The following is a 23,857-nucleotide window of genomic DNA, read 5'->3' on the forward strand; positions in this document are numbered from 1 at the left end:
ATTTATATATATTAAATAAATATATTGTATATAAATATACACAATTTATAAAAGACTTAAAATTATATTCAAGTCATTGGATTGCTTTGGCCTCCTATATAAAGATTGGCCTAGGAGGCCAAATCAATCCAAAATCTAACTCTAATGAGTTTATATTTTTTTTATATTTATAAATTTTAATTTATTATTTAAATTATATTATAATTTTGATCTAAAAAAATATTTTTAGACTAAAAATTTTTTTTTTTTAATATTATGGCGGGGGGCGGGGCGGATGGGGGTTTTTCCCCCGCCCCCCGGCACCGGGGCGGGGGACCCCGCCCCCGCCTCCCGGGGGCGGGGTGCGGGGGAAAAACCCCCATCACCCGCATGGTGCGGGGCGGGGGGCGGGGAGGGGGTGCCCCCGCCCCGCACCATGCGGGTAGCACCCCTAGCAAGTAGAGTGGACAAAATAGCATTTTTCTAAAAATAAATAATGTTCTGTATCGGTCTATCCTCAACTTGATCATCCCGTTCATCATCGTTTACACTAGCTAGTCACTGTATCATATTTTAAATAGTTTCTCATTTAAATATTAATAAATCTATACATGAAACAGTTTAAAATATATCGTATTAATTAATTAATTAATTAATATGTTAAGGAGGATAACATTTATATTAAAGATAAAAGAGTAGCATTCCCCGCCTTTGGTACTCCTAATAATTGTCAATTGATCTCAAACTGGAAATTAAAATGTGTTTTTACGTTTGTTCAGGTGGATCATTTGCGTACCTGAGGGTAGAGCTGGGCGACTTCATGGCCTTCATTGCCGCCGGCAACATCCTACTCGAGTACGTGATCGGCGGAGCAGCTGTCGCCCGTTCCTGGACATCCTACTTCGCTACTCTCTGCAACCACCAGCCTAACGATTTCCGCTTAGTCGCCCATGGTCTCTCTACCGACTACAGATATCTCGACCCCATAGCCGTTGTCGTCATCGCCGTCATCTGCATCCTTGCAGTCCTCAGCACCAAGGGCTCCTCGCGTTTCAATTACGTAGCCTCCATCTTCCACATTGCCGTCATTCTCTTCATCATCGTTGCGGGCCTAATGAAAGCTGATACCAAGAATTACTCCTCGTTTTCTCCTTATGGTGCCCGCGGCATCTTCCAGGCCTCGGCTGTGCTTTTCTTTGCTTATGTTGGATTTGATGCGGTCTCAACCATGGCGGAGGAGACAAAGAACCCTGGTCGGGACATCCCTATTGGTCTGGTTGGCTCAATGGCGATTACTACATTGGCGTATTGCTTGCTAGCCGTGACGCTGTGCCTCATGCAGTCGTACAAAGATATTAACGAAGATGCTCCATTTTCGGTCGCATTCGAAGCTGTGGGGATGAGATGGGCTAAGTACATAGTTGCAGCAGGTGCACTCAAGGGCATGACAACCGTTCTGCTGGTGGGAGCAGTGGGTCAGGCTCGATATCTCACGCATATTGCACGCACCCACATGTTGCCACCATGGCTCGCCCATGTCAATGAAAAGACCGGGACTCCCGTCAATGCCACAGTGGTGATGCTTGCAGCCACTGCCATCATTGCCTTCTTCACAAAGCTTGAGATTCTCTCCAACCTGCTCTCCATCTCCACACTATTCATTTTCATGCTAGTGGCCTTTGCCCTCATTGTTCGCCGATATTATGCTAGTGGGGTGACAACACCAGCTAATCGTATCAAACTCTCCGTGTTTCTCCTGCTTATACTTGTATCCTCGATTGCAACTGCTGCATATTGGGCAACTTCTCCTGATGGTTGGATCGGATACGCAATAACTGGGCCAATTTGGTTGGTCGGAACCGTGGGGCTTTGGCTTTTCGTCCCACAGGCAAGGGAACCAAAGATTTGGGGGGTGCCGTTGGTGCCATGGCTACCGTCATTGTCGATCGCAATTAATATCTTCCTTCTTGGGTCAATAGATAAAGCATCGTTCACAAGGTTCGGCGTATGGACATTGGTCATCTTGGTCTACTATTTCCTTCTTGGATTGCATGCTTCCTATGACACAGCCAAGGAAGCTAGCAATAACGGCTCGCAGTGGAAGAATGCTGAAGAGGGGGCGGTGCCTTCCGGGACTAGTTCAGGGTTATCAGGATAGATCCAACGCATTTTAGAGAAGTTCCTATTAAATAGGTGTCATGTTAGTGTGTAATTGTGTTCATATTATGGTCATTCTGGGTGTTTCATAACATAGTTTTGGTTTAGACCGTGTGTTTAATTTGTTGTTCATGAAGGAAATATGGTCTCTTTCCACAGGTTTCTTTGTAAATAAATTATTTTAAGAGCTAGATTCATACTCTACTTCACCATAGAGAAAAGATTGGTCTCCCAGTCCCTTCTCCATCAGTCACAATATTCCATGTTGCCTCTTAAGTCCTTGCTCCCTCGTTTGAGGGGCCCATCTTATTTGAGCTGCAATGCCAACCTACTAAAATTGTCTGAGACTACATTCACCATATATAAATGCGTACAAGTGTCGGAACAAAATAAAAAATAAAAAATGAACATCTAGGGCAAATAGCTTAACAATAATATAATTGAAACAGTAATAGACAATGATTGTGAGAACAACTATCCATTGACCACAGCACAACACTTCTTATAAGAAAAAGTAACAATGTTGGAAGGAAAACAAGCATTGATGATGCTAAAATGGAAGAGAGAAAAAGAAGGACGATGACATGCACGTCTCAAAACCTATAGATTTATATATTTTCAATGATTCACTTTACACTTCTTAACTATAATTATGTTTCTATTTTGAGGAGAGAATTGAGAGATGTACTATTGAATCTCTGAGCAAAGCCTCGGATCACAAGCACTATAACATCGCGGAGGTGCCGGGACTGCACCATCAAGTCTACTTCATTATTACTGTCCACTACAATTCTAAGCCGATGTTGGTCACTTCGGAAAAGCTCCACCTGATACATCACTAAACCTTAGATTGCCAGAGTATTTAGGTTAATTATCCAAAAAAAATGCAGATGTAAATATGTCAGTTAAACATTAATTATCAAACCTATACAACAAAACTAAGTCTTGAAATTTGGGTCAACAACGGATCATTTTGGCAACTTGCCGATTAGCCCCACGTACCATTTTCTGCCTCTCTACCTTATCTAAATTCCCAAGAAAGATAATCTTCTATATATATGAAATCTTGATTTAATGCTTAAAATTATTTAGTAAACAAGCAAGTAGAATAATAGAATTATAAAAAAAAGGTCTATGCCAATTGACAAAATACACTGCATGAGAATTTGAAGTATCTAGAGATTAGATACAAACTTACATGGAAAGGAGGTGCATAACTTCCACGAATTTCAGTTGTTGGGAAAGAAGTTTTAGACCCTGGCTTTACAACCTTGACTCTTTTTCTATTAACTTCTAGGACTCTCCTCTCGAGACTCCCCACTGAAGGTACCTGCAACATTACAACAGAAATAGTTGATGTTAATCGTCTCAGCATATCATATAAATAGAGAAGAAATGTACAAAGAGAACAACGAAAGAAACCTTTTTAGAAGATCGATCCTTGTCACACAATGCCTGTTTCCGAAGAGGCCAACAGTGAGATATGGAAAACAAAAAACTATTAAAGCCAGAGTTGGCAATAAAGGAAAAATGAAAATTACAATCGATCTAACAAAATTTGATACTTGTGCTTTATTGTTCTCATCTAAGGACAGTGAAACCTTTTTTTTTTTTTTTCAAAAAAAAAAAAAAAAGAGTCGAAGGTCACCTGTCCATGAGTGACTTCCTCCCAAATATTATAAAAGAACCCTCACTTGTGGCATAGGAATACCGTGGTGACATAAACAACCCAACCACTAGTATCTAACATAAGGTATACCCATCATGTCCGTACGTATAAGCCCCTTTAGTCTACCCAAAACAAAGTCCTTCCCAAAAAAATCCCAATTTCCGCTACTCGCCCCATATTTAGCTAAGAAATCTGCTACCATGTTAACTTCTCTAAACACGAGTTTACACTAGACATCCATAGAAGACAAAAGAGAAATCGCTTCATCCCAAAAATACCAATATTTACAAGTCTCCGAGATAAACCATCCCATCACCACACTCACAAGTCCGATTTCACTAAAACAGTTCGTAGACCCAGCTGTTGACACAAATAAAGTCCATCAAGCACTACTCTACACTCAGCAATATTATTTGTAGCCTGACCACACGAATGAGCAAAACCCCCAAGAACCCGCCCATTCACATCCCCAACAACACCTCCCCCACTTGCCATCCCAGGATTTCCAAGGGAGCCACCATCTACATTGAGCTTAGAGAAGACCCCTGTCGGCGGGGCCAAGCAATCAACTTCAGATTTTTAACTATAGGCGGCACCATGAGATAGTTGAGTTCCCTCAACACTCCCAAGTCATCCACTTTAAACGTTTTCATGGACCCCGAAATATCTGCAAGCAGCCCTTTTACCATCCGAATAATGACTTTTGATTCGAATTTTGTATTTTCCATCCGTGTCGTACATCGGGCTTTCCAAAGAGCCCAAGAAATCAATATAGGAATAATACCATGAAACCAACGAACTTGCGAGACTAGAGAAGCCCGACACCACCATATGTTCAAAACATTTGTTCATACTTGAGTTTGAGGTAATCGGACGCCAAAAACAGCAGCAAAAAAATCCCAGACCTTCCTCGGTCCCTCCCCATCACAAAGCACATGATCCACTGTCTCAATCTTATTATCCGTACAACAATGGCATTTAGAAACAACCTGAATCCAATGCTGTTGAATAATGGTATCAACGGGAATAGCATTTTGGCATGCCCGCCAACATAAAAAAGACATTTTCTTCGGGACATGATCTTGCCAAAGCCACTTCTTCCAGGGACAAATACTACCGCGAGCACGAATAATTTGCCAAGCCGAGTTCGTAGTAAAGGCCCCATCCACCGTATGCTTCCAAACCAGCATATCCTTACCCTCTCAAACACAGACATTAGATAGAGTGATTTTCTGGAACATATACTCGTCAACCAATGGCCACACTTCATCATATTTCCAGCCCACCCCATCCCATAGATTCTGGACCAACAATTTATCATTCCCCACAACCAGTAGAAAATCTACAATAGGTCTATCACCAAGCCAATTGTCATACCAAAAACTTAAGACACCCTCTCGAACTATCCATAGTGAATTTTGTAAGACCAAAGGTATCACTTGTAAAATATCTTTCCAAAAACAAGATCCCCTTGGCCTCGCACCTATTAAGGCAACCGGCTCCTCACCCACATATTTTAGTCGGAAGAAGTAGTCGGACCAAAGAGAGCCACCTATAATTAGCTTCCAAGCAAACTTCATAAACATAGATTTCTGAATTTCCAAGAGGTCACGAATTCCCAAACCACCTTCCTCGACCGGCAAACAAATACGTTGCCAAGACACCCATTTCCTTTTATTGACATCCCCGCTCGAGCCCCATAGGAAGTTAGAAAAAATTTTCTTCAGCTTGGCCTCAATTCCTTTCGGCAAGGAAAACACAGAAAGCAAGTGGATGGGCATGCTGTTAAGTACATGCTTAATAAGGATGAGTTTACCGCCAAAAGAGAGTAACTTGCACTTCCATCCTGCCAATTTTTTTTGCACTTTCTGTAATAAAGGCTCAAACATATGCAGCCTCTTTCTTCCTACATGAACCAGCATCCCCAAATACACACAAGGTCATGTGCCTTCAGTAAACCCCGAAATATGCTTCAGTTGTATTCTCCGATCGTATGGAATATTTAAGGAGAAAAAGATGGAGGACTCACTTAGGTTGACTAGCTGTCCCGATAAACTTCCATACTTGTGGATCACCCCCATCACATTTCGAATACAGTCATTTCCATCATTTGCAAAAATTAGCAAATCGTCCGCATATAACAAATGCATGGTTATCGGGATTGAAAAGTATTTAACTTGCCCTGACTGAAAAGCATGGTTAAGCAGGCGCGAAAGCAACTCTTCTGACAATATGAACAAATACGGAGAGAGTGGGTCACCTTGGCGAAGTCCACGCGAAGGTTTAAAAAAACCTTTGCAACGCCCATTTAGCATGATTGAAAAACTCGGAGAGGAAATAGAGTTAAAAATTAAGGCCCTCCATTTTTCCAAGAAGCCCAACCAACATATCCCTTCCAACAAAAAACTCTAGTTCACTCGGTCATACGCTTTAGCTATATCAATTTTCAGCATGACATTTCCTCCTTCTAGTCTTCCGATTCATGCCATTCACAAGTTCTTGAGAAATAGACATATTGTCAAAGATGCTTCGATCTCGAACAAACGCAGACTACTCTGCCGATACAATCTTCCCAATAATTGGTGCCAATCTAAACACCTTAATTTTGGCTATAATTTTATAAGCCATCGAACACAAACTGATAGGACAAAAGTGGCCAAAATCCTCCGGTTCATCTACCTTTGGAATCAACACAATATTAGTAGCCCTAAAAAAAGTAGTGAGAGGAATACCTTCAAAAAATTCCTTGGTCATATCAAGCAAATCTTGCTTCACAATTTCCCAAGCAAAGACAGAGAAACTTGTTGAGAACCCATCCGGCCCAGGACTGCTATCCTGGGGTATTGACCACAAGGCATCTTTAACTTCTTCTATGGATGGGACCGCGCACAGCAAAGAATTTTCATTCTCAGTAACCATTGGAGACAACAATTGAAAACTTTCATCATGAGTTTCAACTAGTGCCGCCGAGAGCAAGTCTTGAAAGAAAACCACTGCCGCATCATGAACTTCTTCCGCCGAACGTAACAATGATCCATCCCGAAGCTTTATAAAATCAATGACTTTACTCTTTTTTCTTTCAATACATAGGGAAGCATAGAAGAAAACTGAATTCAAATCACCTTCAGTTAGCCATTTGATACGTGATTTCTGACATCCCAAAATCTCCTCCCGATGAAGCCATTGGAGGTGTCGCTGCTTACAGCAGAAGTTCATTCTCCCGATCTTGGGAAAATTAAGCACTAAGAACTTCTTCAAGCTCCATGATACGGGATTCAAGGCCTTTAATTTCCAACTCCACTCTCCCGAACGTCTTTGTATTCCACCTTCTCAGCATCTTCTTTAGACATTTTAATTTATAACTCACCCTCACCATAGCACAACCTTCAACCTCTTGATTCCAACACTCCCAGATCAAAGGTAAGAACCCTTCATGAGTCCCCCACATACGTTGGAACCGAAAATACTGGATCCCACCCCTTCTTTCCCTATCCAAGAAAATCAACATAGGGCAATGGTCCGAAGAAGTTCTCGGAAGGTACTCCATACGTGCATCCTTAAAAACATTAAGAAACAGAGAATTGACCAAAATCCTATCCAGTCTAGCCCAAATCCTTCTCCCCTCGAGCCTGCCATTGCACCCAGAAAGTTTGTCCCCTAGAAGGCAATTCTAAAAGCCCACAATCATGAAACAAGTGTTGAATTCTTCTTTTGCCCGAGCTGCACTCAACAGACCTCCCACATTTTCTTCATCATAGCGGACAATATTAAATCCGCCCCCAACAAAGCACGGCCAACCACCTGCATCGAGAGCACACAAGTGCTCCCACAACTCCCTGTGCTTCCTCTTAAAACAACTAGCATAAACTATAGACAGCAAGACTCGCGCACTACCTCTAGCGAACTAGCCAGACAAAACTTGGTCAGACATGGAAATGAAATCGAAGTTCAGACTAGCATCCCAAAACAGCCACACTTTGCCCCCTACTACAGCATTATCCACAAAATTTGGCAGGTTAAACCACCTAGCCCATCGCCGACATCTACTCTTCGACGATCGAATACCTCGAATATTCCATATAAGTATCTGCATAGATAAACTAAAGAATTTTTTTGGATTGAGTCCTCCTCTCCAAGATTCTCAACTTCCCCATCTTAATCACGCCTTGTAATTTTTTCAAAGGAATATTCAACTCTGAATCCGAGTCAAAACACTTGCTTGCAAAATCTGTGTCCGCCCCTTCTTCGGGTTTGCCCTCAGACAAGGAACACTTGTTAGTGCCCCCCTCTTCAACTCCCATCATTGCGAACTCAAATTCCAACACCTCATCCACCAATTTCAGTGAACTATGGGGTGTATCTTTCACGACCTCCACTTCTAGCGATTCCTCACTATCCAAGATCTCTTCAGTCAATTCAAACCAATTGTTCGAGACTTTCTAAGTTAAAAGCCCATTGCCCACTGCCCTCCGCCGTAACACGCCCCCCAGGCAAGGCGATATCAGCACCTACAAATCCAACACCAAGTTTCTCCTCAAATTGTTTGTTGGTAAGAGCCTCACCCTCTAAGTCCACATAAAAAGTCTCTAATGCTGCGAACGACGGTTAATTCCGTTCAAAATATTTGCTCGACGACTGACTAAAAAAAACTCCTTTACATTCATCACCTCTAGTGCCGAGGCTTCCGCATTTTTATTCCCAACCACCTTCCACTGGCCCCTAGTCTTCTCACGTCCCCCACCTTCAATCACACCAACCCCTACTCCATTTGTATCCAACTGATTACGCCTACTACACCCACCCTCCTCATGCCCCTGCTTTCGACATAATCCACAAAACAGAGGGAGAGATTCCAAGATTACCTCCTGATGAAGGCTACTTGCATGTCCTGGAACCCCCAATCAGAAGGCCCGTTTCACAGGTTTGGAAACATCCACCTCAATGCAGATGCGTGCCGCCTCAGGCCGTGTTACACACGCCGTCGCGTTGTCACGTTTCAAGAAACGTCCAAATCCTCCACCAATCGACCTCAACATAGACTCGTGAAAGTAGTTCGGGGGCAACCTCGAAAGAGATAACCACACTGGGACCCAAGAGGAGTGAACTCTGGTGTCCAATGGAACACCCGATAGGATACCCCTGCAATCTCAGCATTTCCCCTAGCCATGGCTGCAATGAAATCATCTTCATTCAACAGTCGGACGAGCACATTTCGAGGGTTCCGTAGCTGACCAACAACAGGCACAACACGTAGCCCCCAACTGGATTTGATGAAGCCCCGAACTAAATCGAGCGAAGGTCTCCTCTGCAAGAACTTTAGCACAACAGAGAACCGAAATGGTTCTACTGATTGCTTTACTTCTGCCCTGGAGAAGGTGAAAAACATCTCCCCATCCGAAAATTTTGGGTCTCTAAAGGGGATCTCCACCTCGAGTAGAACTTGAGGCCGATCCATCACAATGTCTGCAAAAATCCTACCAAAGCCGTTCTGCGGTGCTCCTCCCACTCGGCGTTCCGGATTCGCCGCCGTCTATTGTCCCGTACCCTGCAAAGGGCCTCTCTTCCCACTCCCTGAAGCCGCAAGGGCAGAGGCAAAGTCCATCGCTGCCTAGAGCGGATTTTCACCGTGTCTGAGAGAATCCAAACAAATAAGAGCAAAAACAATCGGAACCTAATAAATACCAAGAATCGGGCCGCGTGTCTCAAAAAATCGAATCCATGAAAAGAGATTAATGGGTCCCGAAAAGTAGGTGTAGGACGATAGTCTGAAAGGGGTTTCGAAGGAATAACACAACCTGGAAATAATTCAACAACGAAAGGGAATCGAATCGTAGCGCAGGGAGAGAGAGAGAGAGGTTGGGTACGACAAAAAGGAGGCCACTTCTGGTCTCAAACCCGTGTGGGTGTCTCTATCTCTGTGCGACCGTCCAATGGGAAATGTACTTATTTTTAGTGTCCGTATGTTGTAGGGAAGAAGAGACAAGGTGTGTGCATACACATGTCTGGGGTTGGTGAGATGAAGCGATTGTACACCCACTATCATCTGGATCTACCCCCGCGAAGTTTTGGGACAGTGAAACCTTTAGTATCAAATATGGGCAAATGGTTTTCATTATAAACTGATGTAGTTTCATCAGATATGCAAAAAACCCTATATTCTTTTTTTATCAGATTAACATTAAGAGTATTCAATTGATATAAGAGATGGACATTCCCCTATATAAAGGGGTTAAAAACTTGATTGATTAAGTGGTGCCATGTGCGTCAATATAAAGGGGTCTAACTGAGCCATGGATATTTATGACTTCATCTCCCTATTAGAGATGGACTGTCTAAACCCCTATACATGTGGTTATCTACTCTCATAATTACATTTAGCTTCATCTCTTCTAGGCAAATGGTGCTAAGAGCACATAATGCTGTCACTCTTTCTCTACAGGAACTACTGCTTCCAAAAGATTGAGTTTCCCCAGGCAGTAGACATCAAAGCTTGATAATGTTGATCTGAACTACATACAAATTAAAAAAAGCTTGAGAAACTGATTTGAGAGTTTTCATTATCTGTTGTTAAATTCTTCACAAAAATACTGGAAAAGACATACTAAAAAAGGGGAACAACAATTTAAATTAATATCCTTTTGTTTTCACTTCCAGAAAATCATCAATTACTTTGATCACTTTTATCAACCTCAATTGTTGGAAAAGAGAAAAATAACGAAAACAGATCCATAAAAGCTAAAAGCTAAAAAAAAAAGACCATGCTGACCTTTAAACCTATCCTTAAGTTCTTTAAAAAAAGTAGAGAGGAGACTAGCAGGGTGGAAGAGAATGTATTTGACTAAAGGGGGCCGGATCACATTAATCAAAAGTAAACTTTCTAACCTACCCACTTACTTTTTATCATTATTCCCTTAACCAACAAGTGTGGCAGGTCGACTCTAGAAATTACAGAGAGATTTTCTGTGGGGGGGCTTAGGAGATGAGTTCAAATTCCACTTAATTAAGTGGGAGATAGTATGTCGTCCTATCTCCAATGGCGGTTTGGGTGTCAGAAATTTGAGGTTGTTTAACCGGGCATTACTTGGCAAATGGTTGTGGCGATATACTAAGGAACCAGAAGCCTTATTTAAGACTGTGATCGAGAGCAAATATGGTGTTTTAGGGGAGGAGTGATGTACTAGAGAAGTTAGAGGAGCATCTGGAATGGGGCTATGGAAACATATTAGAAGAGGATGAGAGGTCTTCCATCGTCACACTAGATTGCAATTAGGGACAGGCTCCAAGATCAGATTTTGGAAGGATGCTTGGTGTAGTAACAGTGTTCTACAAGATCTGTTTCCGTCTCTTTTCTTGATTGCAAGTATCAAAGAGGCCACAGTGGCGGAGGTTATGGAAGTCTCAGGTAGGAACATTCATTGGAACATCAATTTCAACCAAGCGGCACAGGATTGGGAGATGGAGAGTTTTGTTGATTTTTATAGCCTCCTATATTCTGTTCGTCCAAACATCCAGCAGGAAGATGGGTTGTGGTGGTGTCCTGCAAGGAAAGGGGTGTTTTCTGTTTGCTCTTTCTATAAGGTTCGCACACAAGTTCCAGAGATACAGTTTCCCTGGAGAAGGCTTTGGGGTCATAACGCTCCTCCCAAAGCCTCTTTCTTTATGTGGGCAGCGTCGCTGTGCTAGATTCTCACCACGGATAATCTAAGAAAGAGGAGGATAATTATTGCCGACTGGTGTTGTACGTATAAAAGCGGGAGTGAGTCGGTGAATCATTTACTTTTACACTGTGAGATAGCCAGGACTCTTTGGGACGAGGTGTTTAAAAAAATAGAGTTAACATGGGTTATGCCAGAAACAGTTTTGGATGTATTGGCTTGCTAGACTTCGATTCGTTGGGTGAGACAGATCAAAGCAGTTTGGAAGATGATCTCTATCTGTATTATGTGGTGTCTATGGCAGGAGCGCAATGAGAGGACATTTGAAGACAAAGAGAGATCTTTGGAGGAGCTAAAATTGTTTTTCTTTAGGACTCTTTGTACTTTGGCCATTGCCATAGACTTTAATGGCATGGACCTTCATGATTTCCTAGTTTCTAATGTGCCTACATAATTAGGGCATTTTCTCTGTATTTTGACACTTGGTAATTTAATAAATTCTTGTTTTACTTATCAAAAAAAAAAAGTTCTTTAAAAAAAGGAAACAGATCGAAGAAAATAATCCTTTCGAGGATGTGGGTTTAAGAAAAGAATCTTAATGCCACTTTCATTGCTCTCGTCCCCAGGAAACCTTGGGCTTCAGAGTTAAAGGACTTTTGATCTATTAGTCTTGTGAGGAGGGTTACAAGATAATATCGAACGTTCTTGCTAATTGTAAGAGCAAGGTGATTGAGCAAATCATCTCTAAGCCCTTAAATGCATTTGTTCGTGTTAGAAATCCTAGATCAAAGTATACAGCGGAAGCGATATTACCTCATTGGCAAATCATAAATCTAGTGCAGTTAATCCGAAATTCTCCATCGTAGTTGTTGTTAATCCGAAATTCTCTTGTATCAATAGTGGAGTGTGCTACATGGTAATAGCAGAGCAACACTCACAAATTCCACAGTCTAGATGTCGGGACTAGAAAGAATTCTTTTGAGAGAGAGATCATTTTCTATTTTCTTCCACACACCCACTTCTCATCCAAAGTGAGGAGATATAAATAACCCCTCTAAGTCTAACCCTCGGCTGGCCATTAAGCACCACCCATCAAGGCTCATGAAGTGGCTTATAACCCCCAAGAGAAGGGAAAGGGGTGCCCACCACTTACATCTCTCACCTGCACATAGTGGGCAAGACCCCAGGTCTCCATCTCTCAATATATTCTCAATCTTGTTTATACTAGCAAATAGGTTGTGTGACCATCGAGCACAGCTGTAAAAGAAAAATGAGAACACTACCAAATCTCTCTAAGAGAAGACCAGCATAACATCCCTAAAAGTATCTTGTTATGCCCCAACTCATTTGGTCGCATCAGAGTGAGAATCCCTTATCCCTCTCGAGTCCAAATGACTCAGAACAATGTTCAATCTCCATAAAACATAATGTACTCACAGATATGTCGCAACTTCCAAGAAGCAACATAATTTGTCGGCAGTGAGTACACACCAATATCGATGTGTTACCAAATAGTCTTCCCTTCGCCTCATGTCATTTAGTTTCAGTCCAATCGCTTTCCCAGCAATGCTTCTTAAGACCGCATCACTCATGGTCATAGATAACATGCCAAAGTGGTAGTCACTAAAACATCAACCTCGTAACATAGTCAAAAGTCTCCTAAGGGCATAAATAAATTAAGGTAATCAATTATGACCTACAAGACTCATACGTTAAGAAAGCAATGATCCATTCACTCACCTCTACTGTTGGTCGCAAAAGCACATGTAGTATCAAAATACATGTTACAGTGAAGTTCTCTTTCTAAAAAGAAAGAGCGAATATCTAATCTCATTAGATCATGTTAGTCATGTTAGTTATGTTGTTAGTCATGCTGTTGGTGATGGATCTAGGATTCGTTTCTGGTTTGACATTTGGTATGGTGATTGGGCCTCAATAGTGTGTTTTCAGCTTTCTTTCGATTGGCTTCAGATCGGTTTGCTACTGTTTCTGACTTGCTTTGTCGTTCTAATGGCTTGATTTAGTGGGATATTTGTTTAACTAGAGCTGTACATGATTGGGAGATTGATGAAGTTTCAGTTTTCTTCAGCTTTTTACTCTGGGGCTTGGTGGTAATGATAACGATAGGATGTTGTGGAAGTCTAAGGGGTGAAAAAAGTTCACTGTTCATTCATACTATAAGCTGTTGACTTTTCAAGATAGTACTCCATGGTCTTGGAAGTGTATTTGAAGGTCTCCTATGCCTTTCAAAGTGGCCTTTTTCATTTGGATTGTCTCTCTTGGGAACATTTTGACTCTGGATAATTTAAGGAAGCAGGGTATTATAGTTATAGATTGGTGTTTCATATGTAAAGGGGAAACTGTGGATTATCTACTCTTGCATTGTGAGGTGGCAAGGGCTTTGTGGGACGGCATCTTTTGTAGAATCGGCTTGGCTTGGGTGATGCCTTTGAGAGTGGTTGACCTTCTTGCGTGTTGGAACGGGTTTCATGGTTGTTCTTAAGTTGGTGCTGGTTGAAAGATGGTTCCTTTGTGTCTTACGTGGTGCATTTGGATGGAAATGAATGAGTGGCGTTTTAATGACAATGAGCGTTCTTTGGAGCAAATCTGTAATTCTTTTGTGCACCCTTTGTTGTTTTGGTTTTCTGCTTTATGTGCGGTTTGGATAGTGAGATGGGATGAGATGGTTTTAGATGAAAGTTAAATAAAATATTATTAAAATATTATTTTCTAATATTATTATTATTTTGAGATTTGAAAAAGTTGAATTTTTTATTATATTTTGTGAGGAAATTTGAGAAAGTTGTAATGATGAGATGAGATGAAACACTTTCACTATCCAAACGGGGCCTTAGTGTTTAACGGATCTTCCATTCATGACTTTCTGTTGTTGCTTTCTGTTTCCTAGAATGTATTTAGGTGTTTTCTTTTGTATACTTCCTATGTGGGGGCTTTGCCTATACATTCGTTTCTAATAAAATTTCTTCTTACTTTTAAAAAGAAAATGTGCATCTGCATTATTATATATATAACAGAAAAAAATGAAAAAAACATCAGTTAATGCAATTATTCATACATCCATAACTGCAACAAACACTTCAGTATATACAACAAACTTTACAGGAAATCCAAACAGCATAAGATTTGAAATTCCAGAGTTCTTTAACTGCAACAAGCAGTTGCGGTTCAGTATGTATGACTAAGCTGAATGGAAAACCAACATAAGACTAAAAAAGAATCTTACCTCAAACTTCACAGACCCAACATCAATCTTCTGCTTCACTTCTTTAAGAACATCAGGCTCTACAAGCAAATCAATGTAATACAAAATAAAAACATTGATGGCAGGAGGATAGGATCTGCTGAACCTAAAGAACTCTTTCAGGCAACATCCATAGATCAGACTCACTAGAGGTATCCACCTCCCCAAAAGGAAGACGGAAGTAAAAAATAAAAATAAAAAGGAGAGAGAAATATCATTCAAGCAAAAGAGCAGACATTTTAGGCCTAAAGGGAACCCAAAAGCAGAACCTCGCCATGATAGATGTTTGATGCAAGAGAAAATGATTTCAAACTTTAGTGAATTACACCATTCCTTAACATTGGACAACTTTTTTTTTTTTTATAAGTGACATTGGACACAACTATTGTGACAAATATGCATGTTGCCAATATGAACTTAAATTCTTAATGTTGGTGATTGTTGTTGCCACAAATTAATTGTTCATTGAGGCATAGAGACAGAGAGCGAAATTCTCAACCTCTAAACACTTCATGTTGTACTAAAAAATTTAAAAGAACAATCCTGGTATTACGGAAGTATGTGGGATAGAGCCCCAAATAGAAATGACCTTTTTTATGTATATAACAAGACGCCTTCAGGTTATCTGAACAGGACAACAACATATCTATATTTCCAATCCCAGGGACTATTAGTGAGGTGGCTATCTCCCTATTCAACCCCCTCAAAAATCTTTTCATTATGGCCTCCCGATCCTCCACTACATTAGCCCGAATCATAGCCACCTCCATCTCCTTATGGTAGTCCTTTACACTCCTAGACCCCTGTATAAGATTTTGTAATTTTTTGTAGAGGTCTCTATAGTAGTGGCTAGGTACAAATCTCCGCCTCATGATAGCTTTCAACTCTCTCCATGTTTCTACAGGCCTCTCAAAATTCCTCCTCCTATTGGATACTAATTGATCCCACCAAATAATCGCATAATCAGTGAACTCAATTACAGCCAACTTCACCTTCTTCTCCTCAGAGTAATTATGACAATCAAACACCAACTCTATTCTTTTCTCCCACTCTAAATAAATTTCAGGGTCAGTTCTACCTTGGAATGATGGTATTTTCATTTTGATGCTCCCAAGATTCTTATCTACTCCATCTCGACCCCTAGAGTTTGCCCTAAGGCCTCTTCCATGCCTAACTCTTCTATGTCTACCCAATCCAACTTCAGATGTTAGCACTTCCTCATCCTCACCATACTCTCCATTCTCATACCCATTCTTAATATTAGGCTCATGTCGCCTCCTATCTTTCTCTGCTTGCAGATTTCTAACCATTGCTTCTTGATTATCCATGCTATTCCTCACTTCACCTAACACCAAGTTCAACCGCTCAAACTCATGTTGCATGGCATGCAACACAAAGGATGAGTTATCTACTCGCCTCCTTGGTGATGAGCTACTCCGATGAGACATTACAAGGTGCTGCACAGAAGAATGTTAGTGGTAAAAAAGAAAACCTCACACACTCCCTTACATGTTTCAACTCGAATAATGACACTCTACTCGTGTTTCACTCTTAATGGCTTTTTCCCGATAATAGTCTCACACTCTCTTGCCTTTTACCTCAATAGTTTTTCCATCTCAGCTCTTTCAGCTTTTGGTATTTCAGGTAAAACCAAATCTGCCTCTAAACCTTGGTATTTTGATTCCGGTGCCACCAATCATATGACAAGTACCTCTAACTCTCTTGTTAATGTCTCACGGTATGCTGGTCCTCTTCAAATTCACACGGCAGATGGTAGTTCCCTACCTATCACTGCCGTAGGTGACATTTCTCCTTCCTTAAATAATGTTTTGGTGTCTCCTTCATTAAATACCAATCTGATTTCTATTGGACAATTAGTTGACAGAAATTGTAGAGTGTCATTCACTTCTTCTGGTTGTCTTGTACAGGATCAGGTGACCGGGAAGATGATCGCGAGGGGTCCTAAAGAGGGTCGGCTGTTTCCTTTATGTTTAGATTCCAAATCTGTTGAGTCAAAGTCTTTATCTTCGTTTTCTTGTAATGTTGGTATTTTGAGTGTGAAGGATTGGCATAGGCGGTTGGGCCATCCCAATTCTCACATACTTCATAAGTTGTCATCTTCTGGTTTAATAGGAAATAAAGATCTCTATTCTCTTGCTCAATTAAATTTTGATTGTGATACATGCAAGTTAGCTAAGAGTAAAGTTTTGCCTTTTCCTTCAAAAGGATCTCATGCCACTCGTGCCTTTGATGTTATTCATAGTGATGTGTGGGGTATTGCCCCGATAGAATCTCATGATCGTTATAAATATTTTGTGACGTTTATTGATGATTATACTCGTTTTACATGGATTTACTTTCTTCGCACTAAGAATGAAGTATTTTCGGTATTCAAGCGTTTCTTGGCTTATCTTGCTAATCAATTCTCTACCTCTATTAAGGTTCTTCGCTCTGATTCAGGAGGAGAATATATATCTACTGAGTTTCAAATATTTCTTCAAGATCAAGGAATTATTTCTCAACGTTCTTGTCCATATACTCCACAACAAAATGGAGTAGCTGAAAGAAAGAATCGTCATCTTCTTGATATGGTCCGGGCTCTCCTAATTGATTCGGGTGTGCCCTCTCGTTTTTGGTGTGAAACTTTGTCTACTGCTGTATATTTAATTAATAGATTACCTACTCCAGTATTAGACAATGTTTCTCCTTATTCTTTGCTATTTGGGCACTCTCCAGACTATTCTCAGTTGCACTCTTTTGGTTGTGTTTGTTTTGTGCATCTTCCATCTCACGAAAGACACAAACTTTCTGCTCAATCAGTCAAATGTGCTTTTTTAGGGTATAATTCTTTTCAGAAGGGTTTTGTTTGTTATGATCCTCAAGCTAAACGCATTAGAGTTTCTCGCAATGTGGTGTTCTTTGACAAACAACAATTTTTTCATACTCATATAGACCCTATTCCTCCTAGTTTCTGTGTGTTGCCAAATTTCTCAGATAAAGATACAACTTCTACACTAGCTTCCGCTCGGTTTAAACCTGGTTGTGTTTACACCAGGCGCAAACCATCTCATCCAGAAGATCTGACCGCTCTTTCTGCCCCTCCTGAGCATCCGCCCGTGCCTCCTGATCAATCACTTGACACATCTTATGATCCACCACCACGCCGGCATACTTCTAGAGTCTCCAAACCCCCGAATCGGTATGGTTTTTCATCTCATTCTTCTATGTCAGCTACACTTTCTTCTATTGCTATTCCCTCCTCTTATAAGCAGGCTATGGAACATGAGTGTTGGAGGGATGCCATGCAAGTAGAAATGGATGCACTAGCGGTCAATGACACTTGGGATATTGTGTCTTGCCCTTCTTCTGTGACACCTATTGGTAGTAAGTGGGTGTATTCTGTGAAGCTTAGATCAGATGGGTCCCTTGAGAGATATAAAGCTCGTTTGGTAGCTTTGGGAAATAGACAAGAATATGGGATTGATTATGACGAGACGTTTGCTCCTGTTGCTAAGATGACGACTGTTCGTCTCCTTCTTGCTATTTCCGCTTCTCAGTCTTGGAAATTGCATCAGATGGATGTGAAGAATGCTTTTCTTCATGGTGATTTAAAAGAAACAATTTACATGAAACTTCCTTCTGGTATGCCCCTTTCCTCAGCTAATGATGTTTGTAAGCTGAAAAGGTCATTGTATGGTCTAAAACAAGCTCCCAGAGCTTGGTTTGAGAAGTTTCGCAATACCTTACTTGAGTTTCAATTCACTCAGAGTGCGTATGATGCTTCTTTGTTCCTTCATAAGAGTGATTTTGGCTTTGTTTTTCTGTTGGTCTATGTGGATGATATCATTATTACTGGATCCGATATTGAATTTATTCAAAAGGTTCAGATGCATCTTCATAGGGTCTTTCATATGAAAGATTTGGGACTATTGACTTATTTCTTGGGGCTGGAAGTTCACAATCAGCCACATGGGTTATTTATTAATCAACATAAATACACCCAGGACCTTGTTCAGTTGGCTGGGTTGGGGGAGACTACTTCAGTTGATACTCCTATGGAAGTCAATGTGAAGTATCGGAAGGATGAGGGTGATTTACTTTCTGATCCTACATTATATAGAAAGCTTGTTGGAAGTCTAATCTATCTCACTATCACACGTCCGGATATCTCATATGCGGTCCATATTGTCAGTAAATTTATGGACACTCCTAGGCACTTGCATTTAGTGGCTGTTCGTCGTATTATTAGATACTTGATTGGGACCCCTAATCGTGGGTTATTTTTTCCTGCTGGCACTTCTCTACAACTTATGGCTTATAGTGATGCCGATTGGGCTGGTTGCCCAGATTCTAGGCGTTCTACAACTGGGTGGTGTATTTTTCTTGGAGATTCACTCATCTCCTGGAAATGCAAAAAGCAAGAGTGTGTTTCTAAATCCTCTACTGAAGCTGAATATAGAGCTATGTCAGCAGCATGCTCTGAGGTGATGTGGTTGCGGGGCATTCTTCAAGAGATTGGTTTTTCACAAGATCGGCCAACTCCTCTTCATGGTGACAACACTAGTGCCATTCAAATTGCTGCCAATCCAGTATTTCATGAGCGTACCAAACATATTGAAGTCGATTGTCACTATATTCGTCAAGCCTATGAGGCTATGTCGATTATTCTTCCTCATATCTCTACGGATCTTCAAGTAGCTGATATATTCACGAAAGCGATGACAAGACAGCGGCATCAATTCCTAGTTAGCAAATTGATGCTAGTAGATACACCAGCATCAATTTGAGGGGGGATATTAGTGGATTATATTTATTTGAATTAATTCCTATGTTATCTATGTATTTTCTGGTATAGATATATTTGGACAGCTGTATAGGATTTATATGATTTGTAATTTGAATATTTAGATTATGTAGATAAGTATGGGAAACAAATCTTATCCAATATTTGAATCCCTATAGGATAGGAAGTCAGTTTTCGAATGGCTAATTGGATGTAATCTATTTTGACTATTTAATGAATGAGAGGGGAGAGGATGAATTATTCAGTCAAAGAGAAATCTGTTAGGGACTAGGGGTGTAACCGGTCCAGTTCGGTCCGGTTTTGTATATTTTTTAGAACCAAACTATTATACACCGGTTTTGAAAATTTAAAAACCAATACCGGACTGATTCACTACCGAAACCAAAACTTTCTGGTTTCGGTCCGGTCTGGTCTGATTTTTCTGGTTTTACGGATTATCTATGTTAGTGATAATATGATGTTTACATATACAAAACTATTATTCTATTTATATTATAATATAAATACATTATTTTATCATAATTAACACATATTAGTATAGTATTGAATTTAATTATAATATATATAAGTTCTAGACTTTTTATATGGATATATATATGATCAAATGTGTAAAAATGTATTTACAAAAAGAATATATATTATAATTTATTATGCCAAAAATGTATTTATCTTTGTATATATATCAAAAGTTTATATTAATAACTTGATATTAATCTGCTTAAGATTAAAATGTTATGTTATATTAATTTTATATTATAAATTAAAATTTATATGTTATATCAAGTGTTATATTAATTTTATGTTATAAGATTAATAGACTTGAATAATAAGATTAGAATTCCATGTTATATTAATTAATAATTTAGCATATAATATATAATATAATATAAAAAATTATAAATATATATATATTGGTCCAGTTCAATTTAAACCAGTTTTCAAATTATGAAAACCGGTACTATAACGGACCGCTTACAAACCAGACTGAACCAACCGGTTCGACCCGATCCAGTCCGGTCCAACCGATTTTCCCTTGACAGCCATGTCATCACCGAAGTTAAAAATATTTTCCTTTCACTTGGTAAAGATAATAAGTGAGATGACAAAATGGAACATTACAAGTCAAGACATGAAGACATGTTAGCATCAAGCTTGTTAAGCAACCATTAGTAGAAAAATGCTCAGTTCCAGAAACGCTTCCTATTCCAAATAAAGTTCAACCTATTACCAGTAATCAACACTTAACAAGTTAGAATATCGATTTCATACTGCATTTACACAACTCATAGACTTGGTGAAATAAGGGTCTAAAAGATAACCACAACTTTGCTTCTGATTCAATCAGATCAAACATCGAGAAAATATATATAACGCAAACATCATGCATGCACTACAAGAATTGATGCCAAACAAATAACAATAATAAATCATGAGTAACATAGAACATAAAAAGCTAAAAGAAGAAAAAGTTATTTGCAAAGCAATTGAGCTTTCTAGAAACAAAACATGAGGATTCCAAATTACCAACTGCAATTGGCTCTGTTGATGCAGAAACAGGTTCCCCCTCAATGCCATCCTCTCTTACAGGAGTATAAATGGCCACCAACCTGTATCCCACGTCATCAACATTAGCTTCATACATCCTTCCTATTTCTCCTGCAATGAATCTTTTACAATCAGAGATTGGACAATGGAAATTTAGGATTCTTTAAATACTTATTCGGCAAATCAGAAACAAAGGAGGATCCAACACAACAAACTATTTCGATCACAGCAAAAGAAGAAAAAGAAAAACTATGGTGGTTGTAAAGATCAATTAAAATCTAGGAGAGATGTGCACAAGGATATAAGTCTTGATAGTTGATATCAAAATTCTATGAGAAAAAATTAATTTCCAAAATTTTTAAGAAGCCTCAAACTCTCACGTTAGGACAGATTACCTTTGCTCAGTCATTCTCGTCGGGTAAAGTAATTTTATAGATGCCATCAAATAATAAACACAATTACAAAAAAAAATGAAGTTATTCCTCAAATTTGGAAGCCATTTGGTATTTTATGAATTCATGTGAAATGATTAGTGATTACTGTCTAGCCAGTATAACACAAAGACCAAACCAAATATCTTACTAGCTGGGTGAAATTATATATGCTATATAATTTTCAAAGCATAAGTTATCAAAAAAAAAAAATTTGATAGGTAAAATAAAATTTTATTGATAGAAGTATATTGACATAGACCATACACAGAAAGTACACGAAGAGAACACCTAGTTACAAGTTAGGGACTAGAAATGGACACTACATTATTATTAAATAATAATTAGTGCTATAAAGCAACATCATTACTTTTCATTTATGGTATTATTATATAACATATATCATTGAATTAAATTTACCATTATCAACTTTTCTTTTCATAAATTGACCAGGCAATTCATAAATGATAAATAAAAATGTTACTGCCTCCAAAGACGCACAATGTGAACTCCTAGGTGGTAACATAAAGATTTAGCCCACCTTGTATAGAGATCAGATCAGGACTTCCAACCATTGATCTAAGCCACTGAATTTTACTTTTGCCTTCTTTTCCTCCAGTATAAATTCCACGAACAGCATATAAGTTGGTGTGGAAGCCCCTCCCCTCAATCTCCAACTTATCTATTCTAGGAATCCCTACAAATAATCAAATAATCTTAAATTGAAAGAAACAAGAAATAGAGATGACGAGAGGATTGATGCTTCTAAAACAAAAGGAAACAATATAACTATCATGATTAAAACAACATATCAGGAATCAGTTAAATTGAAGATAACTATTAAAAAAAATCAGTTAAATTGAACTTAACATAAAAAATAAAAAACTTCCACACCATTAAATGATTTTAGTCCACCAAAACATCACTTCGTTTGCCTTCCAATATAATCTCCAATTTAAGTGTTTTATGTGTATCCAGACACCTCGAAGACATCAATACTTTTGTGAAGAAACTAAAAACGGTTGATTTTGCCCAAGGAGAACAATATTCTTAAATCTTAAACATTCAGACATCTTTAAATAGAAACATGACGCAAGAGAAAATTATAACCATGACATTGACCATGTCAACATTTTAAATTACATCATTTCTAAATTAATTCTTGAAACCAATCGAAATAGGCTCCATATCAATACTATAACACTAATTATAATAATAAGAGAGAAAAAATGTAGTTAAAATAGTTTTTTATCAGTTAATAAGAATTTTATTAATGAGAATAGCCCAAGTACATAGGACATATACAAAAGCAACACCTAGGCATGATTGACTAGAGATACAAGGAATTCATGAACTAGTTCAAATATTACTAATATACAAGAAGAGATGTGCCAACGCAACAAAGAAGGTTTAAGATAATATGTTCCAAAGTTGTCCCAAAATGAGAATATCAGAAGCAACTAGGACGGTAAGAAGTCTAATCTGCAAATGGTTTAAGTTTTTTAGAAAAAAATTTATCCAATCTCAGTACTATTGGTTTAAATTATTTATTTTAATTAGTGCAATTTTATTAAAAGGTAGAGGGGCACAACCCAAGTTCACAGAAAGTATACAAAAGGAAACACCCATCTAGATAGAAGAAAAAAGAGCAAAACTCTATGAAATTTGAAAAACTAGAAGCTTGGGAGCTGTTATGACCAAACATCCAACAAATGAGAATCTTTGTCCCCATCCTCTCTTGACCTTCAAAAATCCGGGCATTGCATTCTAAGTAAATAAACCACATTAAATATAGGGAAACCACCATCCGAACTTCTAAGTTTTTATGACTTCCAAAAGGATTCTGCCAACAACTCCACTCACTGAGGCATAACCCATCCAATTCCAAATGTGGAGAGTACATCCGGCCATAAGTCACTAAACTCACAATGTAACAAAAAGGTGGTCAATGCTTTCCCCATTGAGCTTGCACATAGAATGCCAATCCACAAGTATTTCTCAAATTATCTGTTGGTAAGATCTTATCTAAACCGGCCTTCTAGACAAAAGAAAAGCTACTTTTGAAGGTCTCTTGTTTCTCCAAATGCACTTCCAAAGAGACCTAATGACTCCATATTTTGGGAATGATCAAGTTTGTGAACCAATGAGCTTGTATCTCCTTCACCAGAAAGATTGATCATGTATACTACAACATCTTTCTGCTGTATCAACACATAAATACTACTACACCTTTTCTGTAATTTTAATAAGTAATACTACAATACCTTTGTAACAGTAAAAACTTATCACCTTACAATATTTTGCTAAAACAGGTGAAATAAAGTTTATGTGCCATTAATTATGAAAGAAAACAGT

The 23,857-nt window shown here is 39.1% G+C and overlaps 2 protein-coding genes across 4 annotated transcripts in view; one reads left to right on the top strand and one right to left on the bottom strand.

Annotated features, from left to right (window-relative positions):
* Positions 1-760: 760 nt before the first annotated feature.
* On the top strand, positions 761-2,329 carry LOC118348300 (cationic amino acid transporter 1-like). Its single transcript, XM_035689744.1, has one exon. The coding sequence runs from the start codon at positions 800-802 to the stop codon at positions 2,135-2,137; it is 1,338 nt and encodes a 445-aa protein (XP_035545637.1). The 5' UTR covers positions 761-799; the 3' UTR covers positions 2,138-2,329.
* Positions 2,330-2,556: 227 nt separating this feature from the next.
* The window catches only part of LOC108983078 (187-kDa microtubule-associated protein AIR9-like), a 50,904-nt gene continuing 29,603 nt past the window's right edge, over positions 2,557-23,857 (bottom strand). For all 3 annotated transcript variants that reach the window (XM_018954609.2, XM_035689251.1, XM_035689250.1), the window contains exons 33-38: positions 22,044-22,199; positions 21,051-21,182; positions 14,705-14,763; positions 3,559-3,591; positions 3,335-3,466; positions 2,557-2,963 (exon numbers count right to left, since the gene is read on the bottom strand). In XM_018954609.2, the coding sequence (XP_018810154.1) occupies positions 2,787-2,963; positions 3,335-3,466; positions 3,559-3,591; positions 14,705-14,763; positions 21,051-21,182; positions 22,044-22,199 (689 nt within the window). In that variant the 3' untranslated portion in view covers positions 2,557-2,786. The remainder of the gene's footprint in view (positions 2,964-3,334; positions 3,467-3,558; positions 3,592-14,704; positions 14,764-21,050; positions 21,183-22,043; positions 22,200-23,857) is intronic.

Source organism: Juglans regia, chromosome 4 (assembly GCF_001411555.2).
Source record: "Juglans regia cultivar Chandler chromosome 4, Walnut 2.0, whole genome shotgun sequence".
NCBI classification, from domain to species: domain Eukaryota; kingdom Viridiplantae; phylum Streptophyta; class Magnoliopsida; order Fagales; family Juglandaceae; genus Juglans; species Juglans regia.

Coding starts and splice junctions, on each gene's coding strand:
- LOC118348300 (XM_035689744.1), top strand. CDS start 800: ATGGCCTTCATTGCCGCCGGCAACATCCTACTCGAGTACGTGATCGGC.